Below are 16,710 nucleotides of genomic sequence, written 5' to 3' on the forward strand. Positions count from 1 at the left end.
TGATGACTTTGTTGCAAAGTTTGCAAAGAAGATAGATGGAGGGACAGGTAGTTTTGAGGCAGGCAGTTTTGAGGAAGTAGAGGAGAGGCTACAGAAGGACTTCAACAGATTAGGAGAATGGGCAAAGAAGTAGCAGATGGAATAGTGTTGGGAAGTGTATGATCATGCAGTTTGGTAGAAGAAATGAAAGGGTTGACTATTTTCTCATTGGAGGGAAAATACAAAAAACTGAGGTGCAAAGGGGCTTGGGCATCCTTGTGCAGGATTCCCTAAAGGTTAATTTGCAGTTTTAGTCCGTGTTGAGGAAGGCAAATGCATGTTAGCATTCATTTCAAGAGGACCAGAGTATCAAAGCAAGGATGTAATGTTGAGATTTTATGAAGCACTGGTAAAACACAGCTGTGGAGGTCAAGTCTTTTTGTATATTTAAGGCAGAGGTTGATGGATTCTTGATTAGTCAGGACATGAAGGGATATGGAGAGAAGGCAAGAGGTTGGGGCTGAGAGGAAAATTGGATCAGCCATGATGAAATGACGGAGCAGACTCGGAAGGGCCAAACGGCCTAATTCTGCCCCTGTATCTTGTGGTCTTTATTGTCTTATGGAACCCAATATCACTTTTGTACTCCTCTTCCTCCCTCTTCCCCCAGAACCACTGCACCAGAGACTTGTTCACTGAGGCTCCACCCCCCCCCCAACTACCTTCTCGTCCTTCTGAATAGTATCCAAATTAGTACACTTATTATGAGGGGAGAGGACACAGGGGCACTCTGCCTATTCCCTTACCCTCTCTTACAATTGCCCGGGGACCTCCCTCCTACAACTTAGGGGTGAGTACCTCCCTGTAGCTTTTGTCTATCACCACCTCATTCTCTTGTATGAGCCTAAAGTCATCAAGCTGCAGCTCCAGTTCCTTAATACAGTCTGTAAAGAGCTGCGATTTGATGCATTTGTGTATATGTAGTTATCAGGGAGATAATTTCTCACAACTCACCTCTCACCCAAGGAATGTATTACTACGTCAGAGAGAGGGGGTTGTGGATGGTATATCTGAGCTCATTCTGTTACTGGACCATCACTGAGCCCAGTGCTGGAGAGAGGCTGTTGTGGATTGTATATCTGAGTTCAGGTGTGCTTCTGGACCAACACTGAGCCCAGTGTTGGAGAGAGGCTGTTGTGGATTGTACCAGTGCTCAGCTTTTTGTCAGGCTTCTCTGACCCGCAGACACTGAGACAGCCTCTGAACAGAGCTGTTGTCCCTACAGAAGGATGTAACCACAGGTAAGTGAATTATTTCATTCAATGTTAATACCTTTTAGAATTTAGAAATACTTTAAGTGGTATTTAATTATTTAAATCCATTTGACCATATATTTTCTGTATATATTGGATGCCCTAGTAGTGTAGATGATAGCATAATGGTATCACAGGTGAGAGCATTGGAGTTCTGAGTTCAATTCCGTTGTCATCTGTGTGTCCTCTCCATAGAAAGTATGGGGCGCTCCAGTTTCCCCCACAGTTTGTTTAGTGGGTTAATTGGTCATTGTAGTTGTCCTGTGATTAGGCTAGGGTTAAGTTAGGGTTGCTGCTGGTTTGCCTGAAGGGCCTATTCCATGCTATATCTCTAAATAAAAGCTATTTTCATTTAAATAGAATCCAAAATCCTCGAAAGGTGACTTACCCTCTACTTTTTATGAGGCCTCTCTTTCTTTAATTCTTAAAAAAGATAAAGATCCTACTGACTGTGCTTCATATAGACCTATTTCATTACTGAATGTTGACGCTAAGATTTTGTAAAAGATAATGGCTAATTGGTTGGAGAATATTTTGGGTAAAATTATTTGTAAAGATCAAACAGGCTTTATAAAGGGTCGCTATTCCTTTTCAAATGTTCGGAGACTACTTAACATTATATATTCATCCTCTTCTAAAATTCCACAATGTGTTATATCTTTGGATGCTGAAAAAGCATTCGACCGAGTCGAATGGAAATATTTATTCAATGTCTTAGAGAAATTTGGCTTTGGTATTAATTTTAATAATTGGATTAAAATGATATATAAAGCCCCTATTGCTACTAACAATTGTAGGTCTCCTTTTTTTCAGCTTTCACAGGGAATAAGGCAAGGCTGTCCATTACGCCCTTTGTTGTTTAATTTAATATTAGAGCCCCTTGCTATTGCTCTTAGTGAGGCTAAAAATATCCATGGGATATTTGTGAATGAGACCATGCATAAGGTCTCTCTTTATGCTGATGATTTATTGGTTTATATATCTAACCCTGACGAATCCATTCCTGCCTGTTAAAATTATTTAATGAATTCGGAGGTTTTTCAGGATGTAAGATTAATTTTAGTAAAAGTGAATTATTTCCTTTAAATGATTCTGTTTCTATATATGATAATACTCCTTTCAAAGTTTCAGACTCTTCTAGATATTTAGGTATTATAATTATTAAAAAATATAAGGATCTTTATAAGGCTAATTTTGTTCCCTTAGTAGACTCTATAAAGTATTTATTTAGTAGATGGAGTCCACTTACATTTTCACTTGTTGGTCATATTCATATAGTTAAAATGATGATTCTACTGAAATTTTTATATTTATTTCAGAATATTCCTGTTTTTTTTGACTAGGAAGTTTTTTGATCGGATTGATTCTATTATTTTATCTTTTATTTGGAATAATAAAAGACCAAGAATTAGTAAATGTCATTTACAAAAATTGAAAAAGGATGGAGGTCTTGTTTTGCCTAATTTTAGAATGTATTATTGGGCTGTTAATCTGCGATATATGTCTTTTTGGTTATACTGGGTTGATAAGACTGATTGGCCAATTTGGGTAGATCTGGAACTAAAAGTTGTAAAACAGTTTTATTTAACTTCGTTATTGGGGGCTCCTTTACCTATGCAATCAGGTAATGTTGTTAATTTAAACTTATATCCTGTGATGAAGTATTCTTTACAAATTTGGCTCCAGTTCCGCAATTTTTTTAATCTTAAAAAATTTAAACTTTGTAGTCTAATTTACCGAAATTACTTTTTTAAGCCTTCTTTGAGTGATCCAATTTTTCTACTTTGGAAAAATAAAGGTATTAATTCTTTTTTGGATTTATTTAAAGAAGATAGATTGATGTCCTTTGAAGAATTAAATGATAAATATTCTCTTTCATAGTCACACTTTTTGCAATACCTTCAAGTTAGACATTTTTTACAAAAATATTTAAGTAATTTTCCTTACATATTGGAGGCTGACCTGTTAGATACTATTATGAGTATGAATCCTTTGATTAGGGGTTCTATTGGAAGAATTTATAATTTATTATTACAATGGGATAAGTGTCCTTTGTCTAAGATTAAACAGGATTGGGAAAAGGAATTTAATTTGAATTTTATAACAGAGGATTGGATGCGGATATTGAAGTTGGTTAACTCTTCTTCAATTTGTGCTAGCCATTCATTGATTCAATTTAAAATTGTACATCGTTATCATTTGACAAAGGAGAGACTTGCTAAAATTTTTCCTAATGTTGATAGTCATTGTGATAGATGTAAAACTGAGATAGCTACACTGACACACATGTTTTGGTCTTGTTCTATATTGGAACAGTTCTGGAAGTCGGTTTTCTCAACAATTTCTAAAGCACTTAAAATTAATTTACAACCTGATAAATTAACTGTGCTTTTTGGCATAGTTCCTCAAAATATTCATGGTATTTCTGTGTTTGACCAACATGTTATTGCATTTGTTACATTGATAGCTAGGAGGGCCATTTTGTTGAAGTGGAAGGATACATCAGCTCCCACTTTGTCACAATGGTTCTCTCAAGTGATGCTATGTCTTAGTTTGGAGAAAATTAGAAGTCGAACCTTTGAACCTTTAGTTGATTTTGAGAAAAGATGGGGCTCATTTGCTTGTTATTATCATTTGAGTTAATTGATATAATTTTTCCACGATCTAATTGTAAATTTTTTAGTGTATTTTTTTTTCTTGCTGGCAGTTTGATGTTTATTTTTAGAAGCTTTTTGTATGACGGATGGCTCCGGGGTTGTACACCTAATGGGTTCTCTTTTTTTTCTCACTTTCCTGCTTAGTAGGTTTTTTTTGTTTTGTTTTCAATCTTCAAGATGATGGGTTTTTTTTGAGGCATTGTTAGTGTTGTTACTTCGATGTACTCATGTTATTTTTTCCTATATATATATATATATACATACAATAAAAAGATTTGAAAAAAAAGAAAAGAATCTCAATTCCTCATGACGAACTGCAAAATGCAGAATACAGTTCGAGTGACAGAGAAAGTGCAGTGCAGTAGACAATAGGTGCAACTATAATGTTTCTTTAGCTGTTATTTGCTACTTGCTTAGAATTTTGTATTCCAACAGTATTGATGCCTCTCTGAGGGATTTATCCAGTGATCCCACTCCTGCAGCTTTGTTGCCTTCGCTATGTATGAGATCATGTTGTATGTGTTCTCATCACGTACTGTGCAGAACAGTCCAGTTTTCAAGGACTTCCTCAGAAATCAATATTTCAGATTTCCTCCCAGGTTCTTCGCCAGTTATCTCACATCTATGCCTCTGGTGAGGGATTTTCTGTTACTGGAATCGTTTATACTTTCAAAATACATTTATTAAATCCTCTTAACTTTTCATCTTCTAAGCAAATCAATAAGTTAATCTAATTAATTGTCAACATAACCTTACTCTTTTGCATGGAGTATAGTTTGGAAATTTTGGAAACTACTTCTGTAAGATAGCAATTAATATATTAACTTTTTCATCAATTTCTCAGACACGATCGTACAATGCAAGATATTGTCTACAAACTGGTGCCTGGTCTCCAAGAAGGTAAGTTAGAAAGTTTCAATTTTCTTCTGACAGATTGAAATGCGGAATGTTTTACAATGAAGACAAGAGGCGTAAATGGTGGAGGAGACGGGCATGAGTCAGCGTGGGAGGGGAGTGAACAGTGAGGGCAGAAGATGCATTAGTGTAAATTCTTATTTTCATAGAATCATACGAGAGGGTACTTGGGAAGTTGAAAGGTCTGAAGGAAGATAATCACTTGGACTGGACAGGCTACACCTCAGGGCTGAAGACACTAGATTCAGGAATGGATCCAAAGTAAATGTCACTCCACTGTTTCTGAAGGGAGAGAGTCAAAAAACCGTGAATTATAGGCCCGTTAGCCTGACTTCAGCGGTTGGAGTTTATTAACGATGAAGTTTCAGAGTACTCGGAGGTACATAATGAAACAGGCCAAAGTCAGCAGGATTTCTAAAGGTGAAATCTTGCCTGACAAATCTGTTGGAATTCTTTGAGGAGATAACATCCAGAATAGACGAAGGAAACTCAGTGGATGCTGCGTTTATTTGGATTTTCAGAAGATCTTTGACAAGGTAACTAACGGTGACTGGTGTACCCTAGGTGTCGGTGTTGGGCCACTAATTTTCATGTTATATGTTAATTATCTGGATGATGGAATTCGTGGCCTTATGGCCAAATTGTGGGCATGGTCCTCCCTGACCTGTCTGGGTACAAACATCACCCTGACTTCCTCACCCTCCCTCACATATTGACATCCCCTCCCTCCTCCAGGCACAGACTACTGCCCACCTCTCTCTCCCTCCTACTTCCTTCCAACTCTGGGCACAAACTCCTCTCCTCCTCCCCCCTTACCCCCCACCACTGGCACAGACTCCTTGCCCTCCCCTCGCTGGGCACTTACTCTCTCCTCTTTTTCATAAATTGTATTGTATTTCTTTACTTCTCCTGTGAATGCCCACAAGAAAATGAATCTTGGGGTAGTGTATGATGACATATATGTACTTTTATAAATTTAGTTTGTATTTTGAACTCCATATGTCAACGTCTCTGTCCCAGGCGTTGGCGGGCAAACCTTCAATGTCAGCATCTTCTTTAAATATACAGCCCAAAATCATATGCAGACTGGTAAAGCTGCATTAAACCTGTTCGACATGCATGTTCCATTCCTTTGACAATTGAGATTGCAGGGAGGCAATTAGAGAGGAGTATGTGGAGATTTATGCTGAGAGGCAAGGGCAATTGATTCAGTCTTTTCAATAATGGCTGACAAATGTTGAGAATTATCTGAAACTGAATGTTATCAAGCAATGTAACAGCCTGGAGAGATGGCCAGTGAAGAAGAGGTGGAAGTGGCTCCGGGAAGATATTACCAATGCAGGAAAAGACAGAGTGGCTCCAAAGGGAGCTTTTTTTTGTGTAGTTTGTGATGAAGATCTATTGATGTTAGAGTGAACAAGGTAGGAATAGGCATTCATGCAAAGAGTTCTTTGAGCAGGCAGGGCTTTAGCAAATTGTGTAATTAAGACAGACACCATTGCATCTTTGATGGTTAAAAGGAAACAGTTCTCTCAGAGGCTAGTAATTGAAATGGGGGATCACTTTCAAATTGCTGAAACATGGCCTTCTGTAGATGCATCACTGTACCTCTTAAAGTCAGTTTAGGGTTTAATATAAAATATGAATCTGAAATTTCTTGTGAAAAGCATGCTGAAGTCAAATGTTAATTGAAAAATGTGACTGCAGACATGTACTGTAAATCTTTTAAGTTAATTATTTTCTTAAGCTCCAGCTTGTAACTGTATGAAGTACAGAAAACATCTTTCTGTGCAGGAGAGAAATCTCTGAACTCAGTGAAGGGGCATTGATCAGTCTTTTTATCATCAGCAAGAGCACCGAATGATCAATTGCAATTTTCTTTATTGGAATAGGTTTATTACTATCAAGGTTGGTGAAAGGCTTGTCATACAGATACATCCATTATTTAGTATATTAAGGTAGAACAAGGAAAACACTAGCAGAATGCAGAATAAAATGTACATCGACAGAAAAAGTGCAGTTCAGGTAAACCACAATGTGCAGCATTTTAAGGTAGATTGTGAAACATAGAAAACCTACAGCACAATACAGGCCCTTCAGCCCACAAAGCTGTGCCGAACATGTCCCGACCTTAGAAATTACCTAGGGTTACCCATAGCCCTCTATTTTTCTATCTTCTGAGGTCAAGAGTCCATCTTACTGCATTAGGGAACCATTCAATAGTCCTCCAACAGTGAGGTAGACACTGTCCTTGAGCCTCGTACGTGCTTTCAGGCTTTTGTATCTCATTATGGGTTTACTGTCCTGAACTGTTTTCTATGCACCACAAATTTGGGAGTTATACTTTTTCCTTAGTCCCACTCCACTCAAACTGGGAAGTTATGATATTTTTCCTTAATCCAGCTACAAAATCCTACAAAGGGTAGTGGATTTGCCCCAGTACATCAAAGTTAAAGCCCTTCCAGCCATCAAGCACATTTACAGGAGCATTGTTGCAGGAAAGCAGCATCCATTATCAGAAACCCTCACCCACCAAGTCGTGCTCCTTTTCTTGCTGCTGCCATCAGGTAGAAGGTACAAGTGGCTCTGGGCTCACACCAGTTACCACCCCTCCACTGTCAGGCTCTTGAATAAAAGGAGATAACTAACTCACTTGCCCCATTATTGAAATGTTCCTACAACCAATGATCTCACTTTAAGGGCTCTTTATCTCATTATCTCATGTTCTGATTATTGCTATTTATTTATAGTTCCATTTGCACAGTTTGTTGTCTTCTGCACTCTGGTTGACATTTCATTGATCCTGTTGTAGTTACTATTCTAGAGATTTATGCCCACAGGAAAATGAATGTCAGGGTTGAATATGGTGACATTTTGATCTTTGAGTGGAAACTGGGGAATTATGATATCTTTTCCTTAATCCAACTCAAACTGGAGAGTTATGTTTTTTCCTTTAGACCAACTCACGGAATCCCGATGATTTAGAGATAAAGCAGAAAGTGTTAGTATTGTGTATCACAAATGCCTAAACCTAAATTATTTGTCATTTACAGCGGAATTAAAAAAACAAAAAGACTTTTATCAGAAACTTGGCCTTGAAATGCCTGGAGAGGTGAAAGGTGAGACGTGCACAGCTAAACAACTGTTCGACACACTCCATGACGGTTAGTCGCTTTCCTGTCAGCTAACCTTTTCTTTCCCAGCACTGTAGGGAATTCTTGCTCAAGTACACTGTCCTGCTTTCAAACTTGCCATGCCTGTGTTATTTGTGCGTATCGTGAGTCAGGGCAGCTTGTTTTTAACTTTATCTGCATACTTGAATACGAGTTCTGGGTCTAACAAAACTGTGAAAGCTCCTTCTACCAGAGTGACTGGCAGTCAAATTCTCTGATTGGAGGATCAGTGTAAAAAGTTTTGTAGTTATTGTGAGACCTCCCGTCTGGAATTTTAATTGCAAGTTAGCATAAAGTTTAAAATACTTGTCATTCTTGTAAAATGCAGGGGAAGATTCTGAGGGTAAGTCATGAAATAGTCATAGAAACATAGAAAACCTACAGCACAATACAGGCCTTTCGGCCCACAAAGCTGTGCTGAACATGTCTCCACTTTAGAAATTACCGAGGGTTACCCATAGCTCTCTATTTTTCTAAGCTCCATGTACCTGTCCAGGAGTCTCTTAAAAGACCCTGTCGTTTCCGCTTCCACCACTATCGCCAGCAGCCCATTCCACACACTCACCACTCTCTGAGTAAAAAACTTACCCCTGACTTCTCCTCTGTACCAACTTCCAACCACCTTACAACTATGCCCTCTCTTGTCAGCCATTTCAGCCCTGGGAAAAAGCCTCTGACTATCCACACGATCGATAAGGAATGTCGGAAAAATCTGTTCTATTTCAATATTTTCTGTCGTAGCGAGCTACAGCACAGAAACAAGCCCTTCAACCCATCCAGTCCATTCTAGTTCTTTTTCCTAATTTCAGATTTCCAGCAAATGTAATATTTTGGTTTTGGATTATTTTTAATTTGTGTAATTAAAGCTTCAATGTGCAATTATTTAAAAAGAACACTGACGTTGAGTGTGCTGAACTACTGTGACTAAACTCTGACTACAGTGTGAATTCAAGTTTGCAGTGTGAGAATGGCCATCAGTAAACTTAGTAACCTTTTGTGAAATTCCCACTCTCCTCCTCCACATGTCACCTCCTATAGCCTCTGGTACCATTCCCACTCTCCCCTTCCACATGCCATCTCCTAGCCTCTGGTACCATTCCCACTCTCCCCCTCCACATGCCATCTCCTAGCCTCTGGTACCATTCCCACTCTCCCCTTCCACATGCCATCTCCTAGCCTCTGGTACCATTCCCACTCTCCCCCTCCACATGTCACCTCCTATAGCCTCTGGTACCATTCCCACTCTCCCCTTCCACATGCCATCTCCTAGCCTCTGGTACCATTCCCACTCTCCCCCTCCACATGCCATCTCCTAGCCTCTGGTACCATTCCCACTCTCCCCTTCCACATGCCATCTCCTAGCCTCTGGTACCATTCCCACTCTCCCCCTCCACATGCCATCTCCTAGCCTCTGGTACCATTCCCACTCTCCCCTTCCACATGCCATCTCCTAGCCTCTGGTACCATTCCCACTCTCCCCCTCCACATGTCACCTCCTATAGCCTCTGGTACCATTCCCACTCTCCCCTTCCACATGCCATCTCCTAGCCTCTGGTACCATTCCCACTCTCCCCCTCCACATGCCATCTCCTAGCCTCTGGTACCATTCCCACTCTCCCCTTCCACATGCCATCTCCTAGCCTCTGGTACCATTCCCACTCTCCCCCTCCACATGCCATCTCCTAGCCTCTGGTACCATTCCCACTCTCCCCCTCCACATGTCACCTCCTATAGCCTCTGGTACCATTCCCACTCTCCCCCTCCACATGTCACCTCCTAGCCTCTGGTACCATTCCCACTCTCCCCTTCCACATGCCATCTCCTAGCCTCTGGTACAGTTCCCACTCTCCCCTTCCACATGCCATCTCCTATAGCCTCTGGTACCATTCCCATTCTCCCTGCTCATGCCACCTCCCAACCTCTAGCATTAAGGAGCTGGAGTTGGATGAACTTAGTATCATTCGGGATGTCGAGCATTTGATAGATACGACTTTCCAGCAGGTGGCTACACCCAGAGTGCAGAACTTGGGGAGTAGATGGTTGTACATCGAGACAGGTAGAGGGAGAAGGAAATCAGTGCAGGGTCTCCCTGTGGCCTTTCCCCTCAGCAACAAGTATACCCCTTTAGATTCTGCTGAGGGGGGTGACCTATCTGGGCAAGGCAGCAGCAGCCAGACCAATAACACTGTGGTCGGCTCTGAGCCTCAGAAGGGTAGGGGGAAGTCTGGTGGAGCAATAGTCATAGGGGACTCAATCGTTAGGGGGACAGATAGGAGATTCTGCAGCAGCAAAAGAGACACCAGGATAATGTGCTGCCTTCTGGGTGGTAGGATCCAGGATGTCTCTGAGTGGTTACAGGATATTTTTGAAAGGGAGGGTGAACAGCCAGAGGTCGTGGTACATGTTGGTGCCAATGACATGGACAGGAGAGAGGTAGACGCCCTGAACAGTAAGTTTAGGGAGTTAGGAAGGACGCTGAAGAGCAGGACCTCCAAGGTGGTAATCTCCGGATTACTCACGGTGCCACGAGCTAGGGAAGGTCAGAACAGGAAGATAGCACAGACGAATGAGTGTCTGAGGAGATGGTGCAGGGGGCAGGGTTTCAAGTTCTTGGATCTTTAGAACCTTTTCTGGGGAAGGGGTGACTTGTAGAAGTGGGATGGGTTGCACCTGAATTGGAGGGGAACCAATATCCTGGGGGGAAGCTTGCTGATGGTATTGGGGAGGGTTTAAATTAGATTTGCAGGGGGTGGGAACAGAAGTGAAGAGGAACAGGATGGGGCCGTTGGTGCACAAGTCGAGACAGCTTGTAGGGGGTTTGTGAGGAAGGATAAGCAGATGACAGAGCAAAGAAGCACTCAGCCAGGTGGTTTGAAATGTGTCTATTTTAATGCAAGGAGTATCGTGAACAAGGTGGTGAACTTAGAGAATGGATCAATACATGGAACTATGATGTTGTGGCCCTTACAGAGACTTGGATGTCTCAGGGACAGGAATGGCTGCTGAGCGTGCTGGGTTCAGATGTTTCAAAAAATACAGGGAGGGAGGCAGGCAAAAGAGGTGTGGGAGTGACACTGCTAATCAGGGATAGTATCATGGCTGAGGATTGTCGACTGAGTCATTGTGAGTGAAAGTCAGAAACAGGAAGGGGGCAAAAACTCTAGTTGGTGTTTTTTATGGACCCCCCCCCATAGTAACAGAGACATCGAGGATGGTTGCTATTCTGCATAGAGGACGGTGACCAGTGGTGTCCGCCAGGGGTTTGTTCTGGGACCCCCTCCTCTTTGTGACTTTAATAAATGACCTGAATGAGGAAGTAGAATAGGGAGACAGATTCTGGAAAGGTGTACTAATAACAGGGTTGTTGTGGTGGGAGATTTTAATTTCCCAAATATCGATTGGCATCTCCCTAGAGCGAGGGGTTTAGATGGGGTGGAGTTTGTTGGGTGTGTTCAGGAAGGTTTCTTGACATGATATGTAGATAAGCCAACTATAGGAGAGGCAGTACTTCATCTGGTATTGGGAAATGAACCTGGTCAGGTGTCAGGTCTCTCAGTGGGACAGCATTTTGGAGATAGTGATCACAATTCTATCTCCTTTACCATAGCACTGGAGAGAGATATGGGAACAGACAAGCGAGGAAAGCATTTAAATGGAGTAAGGGGAAATATGAGGCTATCAGGCAGGAACTTGGAAGCATAAATCGGAAACAGATGTTCTCAGGGAAATGCATGGAAGCTATGTGGCAAATATTCAGGGGATATTTGTGTGGGGTTCTGCATAGGTACATTCCAATGAGACAGGGAAAGGATGGTAGGGTACAGGAACTGTGGTGTACAAAGGCTGTTGTAAATCTAGTCAAGGAAAAAAGAAAAACTTACGAAAGTTCCGGAAAACTAGGTAATGATAGAGATCTAGAAATTTATAAAGCTAGCAGGAAGGAGCTTAAGAAGGAAATTAGAGCCAGAAGGGGCCATGAGAAGACCTTGGCGGACAGGATTAAGGAAAACCCCAAGGCATTCTACAAGTATGTGAAGAGCAAGAGGATAAGACGTGAGAGAATAGGACCAATCAAGTGTGTCAGTAGAAAAGTGTGTATGGAACCGGAGGAGATAGCAGAGGAACTTAATGAGTACTTTGCTTCAGTATTCACTGTGGAGAAGGATCTTGGCGATTGTAGGGATGACTTACAGCAAACTGAAAAACTTGAGCATGTAGATATTAAGAAAGAGGATGTACTGGAGCTTTTGGAAAGCATCAAGTTGGATAAGGCACCGGGACCAGACGAGGTGTACCCCAGGCTACTTTGGGAGGTGAATGAGGAGATTGCTGAGCCTCTGGCGATGATCTTTGCAGCATCATTGGGGACTGGAGAAGTTCTGGAGGATTGGAGGATTGTGGATTTTGTTCCTTATTCAAGAAAGGGAGTAGAGACATAGCCCAGGAAATCAGCGGGTCATGCAGCATCCGTGGAAACAAATAAGTCAATGTTTCAGGCTGAAGCCCTTCGTTCTGATGAAGGGTCTTGGCCCGAAACATTGACTGTTCATTTCCACGGATGCTGCCCAACCTGCTGAGTTCCTCCAGCGTGTTGTGCGTGTTGCTTTGACCCCAGCATCTGCAGAGTATTTTGTGTTTAGCCCAGGAAGTTGTAGACCAGTGAGTCTTACTTCAGTGGTTGGTAAATTGATGGAAAAGATCCTGAGAGGCAGGATTTATGAACACTTGGAGAGGCATAATATGATTAGGAGTAGTCAGCATGGCTTTCTCAAAGGCAGGTCGTGCCTTACGAGCCTGATTGAATTTTTTGAGGATGTGACTAAACACATTGATGAAGGTGGAGCAGTAGATGTAGTGTGTATGGATTTCAGCAAGGCATTTGATAAGGTACCCCATGCAAGGCTTATTGAGAAAGTAAGGAGGTTGGGCCGGCTGGTGGCACAATGACATCAGGGCCGGACCCGGGAGCGGAGGTTCCCGGGTTCGAGACCTGTCGGGTCCGCTCCCGAGTACGCTTTCCATCCGTGCCGGGTCGAGTGTTGAGGTCGCAACTTGTAAAATAAAGGGAAAATACTGGGAAAATGTCTGTGTGAGGAGTGGCGTGTGACACAGTCTCTCTCTTGCTCCGCGCCTTGTAAAATCCATGAAAAAGACATCATCACGGACGCACGCACAGACAGACTCGCACGCACGCAGGCAGCACACGCCAAAAAAAAAAGAGAAAGTAAGGAGGCATGGGATCCAGGGGGACATTGCTTTGTGGATCCAGAACTGGCTTGCCCACAGGAGGCAGAGAGTGGTTGTAGACGTGTCATATTCTGCGTGGAGGTCGGTGACCAGTGGTGTGCCTCAGGGATCTGTTCTGGGATCCTTACTCTTACTCTTTGTGATTTTTATAAATGATCTGGAAGAAGAAGTGGAGGGATGGGTTAGTAAGTTTGCTGATGACACAAAGGTTGGGGGTGTTGTGGATAGTGTGGAGGGCTGTCAGAGGTTACAGCGGGACATTGATAGGATGCAAAACTGGGCAGAGAAGTGGCAGAGGGTGTTCAACCCAGATAAGTGTGAGGTGGTTCATTTTGGTAGGTCGAATATGATGGCAGAATATAGAATTAATGGTAAGATTCTTGACAGTGTGGAGGATCAGAGGGATCTTGGGGTCTGAGTCCATAGGACGCTCAAAGCAGCTGCGCAGGTTGTCTCTGTGGTAAAGAAAGCGTATGGTGTATTGGCCTTCATCAGTTGTGGGATTGAGTTTTGGAGCCAAGAGGTAATGTTGCAGCTATATAGGACCCTGGTCAAACCCCACTTGGAGTACTGTGCTCAGTTCTGGTCACCTCACTACAGGAAGGATGTGGAAACCATAGAAAGGGTGCAGAGGAGATTTACAAGGATGTTGCCTGGATTGGGGAACATGCCTTATGAGAATAGGTTGAGTGAATTCTGCCTTTTCTCCTTGGAGCGACGGAGGATGAGAGGTGACCTGATAGATGTGTACAAGATAATGAGAGGCATTGATTGTGTGGATAGTCAGAGGCTTTTTCCCAGGGCTGAAATAGCTAACATGAGAGGGCACGGTTTTAAGGTGTTTGGAAGCAGGTACAGAGGAGATGTCGGGGGTAATGTAATGATGCAGATCTATAAAACTCTGGTTAGGTCACTCTTGGAGTACTGTGTCCAGTTCTGGTTGCCTCACTATAGGAAGGATGTGGAAGCATTGGAAAGGGTACAAAGGAGATTTACCAGGATGCTGCCTGGTTTAGAGAGTATGCATTGCGATCAGAGATTAAGGGAGCTAGGGCTTTACTCTTTGAAGAGAAGGAGGATGAGAGGAGACATGATAGAGGTGTACAAGATAATAAGCGGAATAGATAGAGTGGATAGCCAGCGCCTCTTCCCCAGGGCACCACTGCTCAATACAAGAGGACATGGCTTTAAGGTAAGGGGTGGGAAGTTCAAGGGGAATATTAGAGGAAGGTTTTTTACGCAGAGAGTGGTGAGTGCATGGAATGGGCTGCGGTGACGGTGGTGGAAGCGGAAACGTTAGGGTCTTTTAAGAAACTCCTGGATAGATACATGGAGCTTAGAAAAATAGAGGGCTATGGGTAACCCTAAGTAATTTCTAAGGTATGGACATATTCAGCACAGCTTTGTGGGCCGAAGGGTCTGTATTGTGCTGTCGGTTTTCTATTCTATTCTATTCTATTTAGAAGGGTGGGTTAGTAAGTTTGCTGATGACACAAAAGTTAGAGGTGTTGTGGATAGTCTGGAGAGTTGTCCGAGGACATCGATAGAATACAGAACTGGGTTGAGAAGTGGCAGATGGAGTTCAACCCAGATAAGTGTGAGGTGGTTCATTTTAGTTGGTCAAATTTGAAGACATAATGTAATATTAATGGTAAGATGCTTGGCAGTGTGGAGGATCAGCGAGATCTTGGGGTCCATATCCATATGACACTCAAAGCTGCTGTGCAGGTTGACAGTGTTGTTAAGAAGGCTTATGGTGTGTTGGCATTCATCAACCGTGGGACTGAGTTCAAGAGCCGTGAGGTAATGTTACAGCTATATAAGACCTTGGTCAGACCCCACTTAGAGCACTGTGTTCAGTTCTGGTCTCCTCATTACAGGAAGAATGTGGAATCCATAGAGGAGGTACAGAGGAGATTTACAAGGATGTTGCCTGGATTAGGGAGCATGCCTTTTGAGAATAGATTGAGTGAACTTAGCCTCTTCTCCTTGGAGCGACGGAGGGTGAGTGGTGACTTGATAGAGGTGTATAAGGTGATGAGAGAGGCATTGAATTGATCGTGTGAATAGCCAGAGGCTTTTTCCCAGGGCTGAAATGGCTAATACGAAGGGGCATAGTTTTAAGGTGCTGGGAAGTTGGTACAAGGGGCATGTCAGAGGTAAGTTTTTCACGCCGAGTGGTGGGTGTGTGTAATATACTGCCAGTGATGGTGGTAGAGGCGGATACAATAGGGACTTTTAAGAGATGCTTGGATAGGTACATGGAGCTTGGAAAAATAGAGGGCTATGCGGAAAAATAGAGGGAAATTATTGGCAGTTTCTGGAGTAGGTTACATGGTCGGCACAAACTTGTGGGCTGAGGCGCCTGTAATGTGCTGTAGATTTCTATGCTCTATGTTTCCAACTCTTTCCCCCACCCCACCCCACTTCCTATTCCACCTCTCCTGGATCCACCTATTACCTCCCAGCCTCTGACACCTTTCCAATTCTCCTACCCCTATGCCACCTCACTTGGATCCATCTATAAGAGCAGAATTAGCCCATTTGACACATTGAGTCTGCTTTGCCATTTCATCATGGCTGATCCATTTTCCCTCTCAGCCCTAATCTCCTGCCTTCTTCCCATGTCCCTTCATGCCCTGACCAATCAAGAATCTATCAACCTCTGCCTTAAATATACCTAAAACTGGCCTCCTCAGCCACCTGTGATAACAAATTCCACAGACTCACCACTCTTTGTCAAAAGAAATTCCTCCTCATCTCCATTCAATAAGGATACCAATCTATCCTGAGGCTGTGTCCTCTGGTCTTACACTCTCCTACCACAGGAAACATCTTTTCAACATTGCATGTTCTTCCCGTGAGTGCATAGGTTTCCTCTGGGTGCCCTGGTTTCTTCCCACCGTTCAAAGATGTACCAGTTGGTAGGGTAATTATGTCCTGTAATAAGGCAAAGGATAAATCATTGGGTTGCTGGGCGGTTGTCTAGGTGGGCCAAAGAGCTTGTTTTGCGCTGTATCTCTGAATAAATAAAAGTATTCCCGTCTTGCACCATACAGCGGTCATAAGGCAACGGATTTCACAACGTAATAAACCTGATTTAGTCAGTGCAGGTCCTCTCTGGCAAATATATCCTTTTGTAACTGAGACCAAAGCTGTACACGGTGAATGCATCCTGATGTTCAGTGACAATACCAGTTGTTTATCCTGAGCTGTTTACTCATACTCTTCACTTTCTCTCATCCATGTCCGTATATTACTGGAATTTCATCCACTCGAAACTTGTGGACTAATCTTTCCAAAAATTCAAATCAATCATCGTATTGGTTTGTCCTGAACTGATTTGCTCCCCTTAGAGAGGTGGATTAATCATACATAATTTTCCTTTCTCCAAGCCACGGTGACTCTGTTCAATCCGGTTATTCT

General features: G+C 42.6%; 1 protein-coding gene across 2 annotated transcripts in view; it reads left to right on the plus strand.

Annotated features, from left to right (window-relative positions):
• LOC134343816 (polycomb group RING finger protein 3) overlaps positions 1-16,710 on the plus strand; it is a 117,238-nt gene that overhangs the window by 43,665 nt on the left and 56,863 nt on the right. Inside the window, exons 3-4 of one of the 2 annotated variants that reach the window (XM_063042565.1) lie at positions 4,794-4,849; positions 7,918-8,028. In XM_063042565.1, coding sequence (XP_062898635.1) covers positions 4,794-4,849; positions 7,918-8,028 — 167 coding nt within the window. The remainder of the gene's footprint in view (positions 1-4,793; positions 4,850-7,917; positions 8,029-16,710) is intronic. The other variant, XM_063042566.1, reaches the window with a different exon arrangement.

Source organism: Mobula hypostoma, chromosome 3 (genome assembly GCF_963921235.1).
Source record: "Mobula hypostoma chromosome 3, sMobHyp1.1, whole genome shotgun sequence".
In the NCBI taxonomy this organism is placed as follows: domain Eukaryota; kingdom Metazoa; phylum Chordata; class Chondrichthyes; order Myliobatiformes; family Myliobatidae; genus Mobula; species Mobula hypostoma.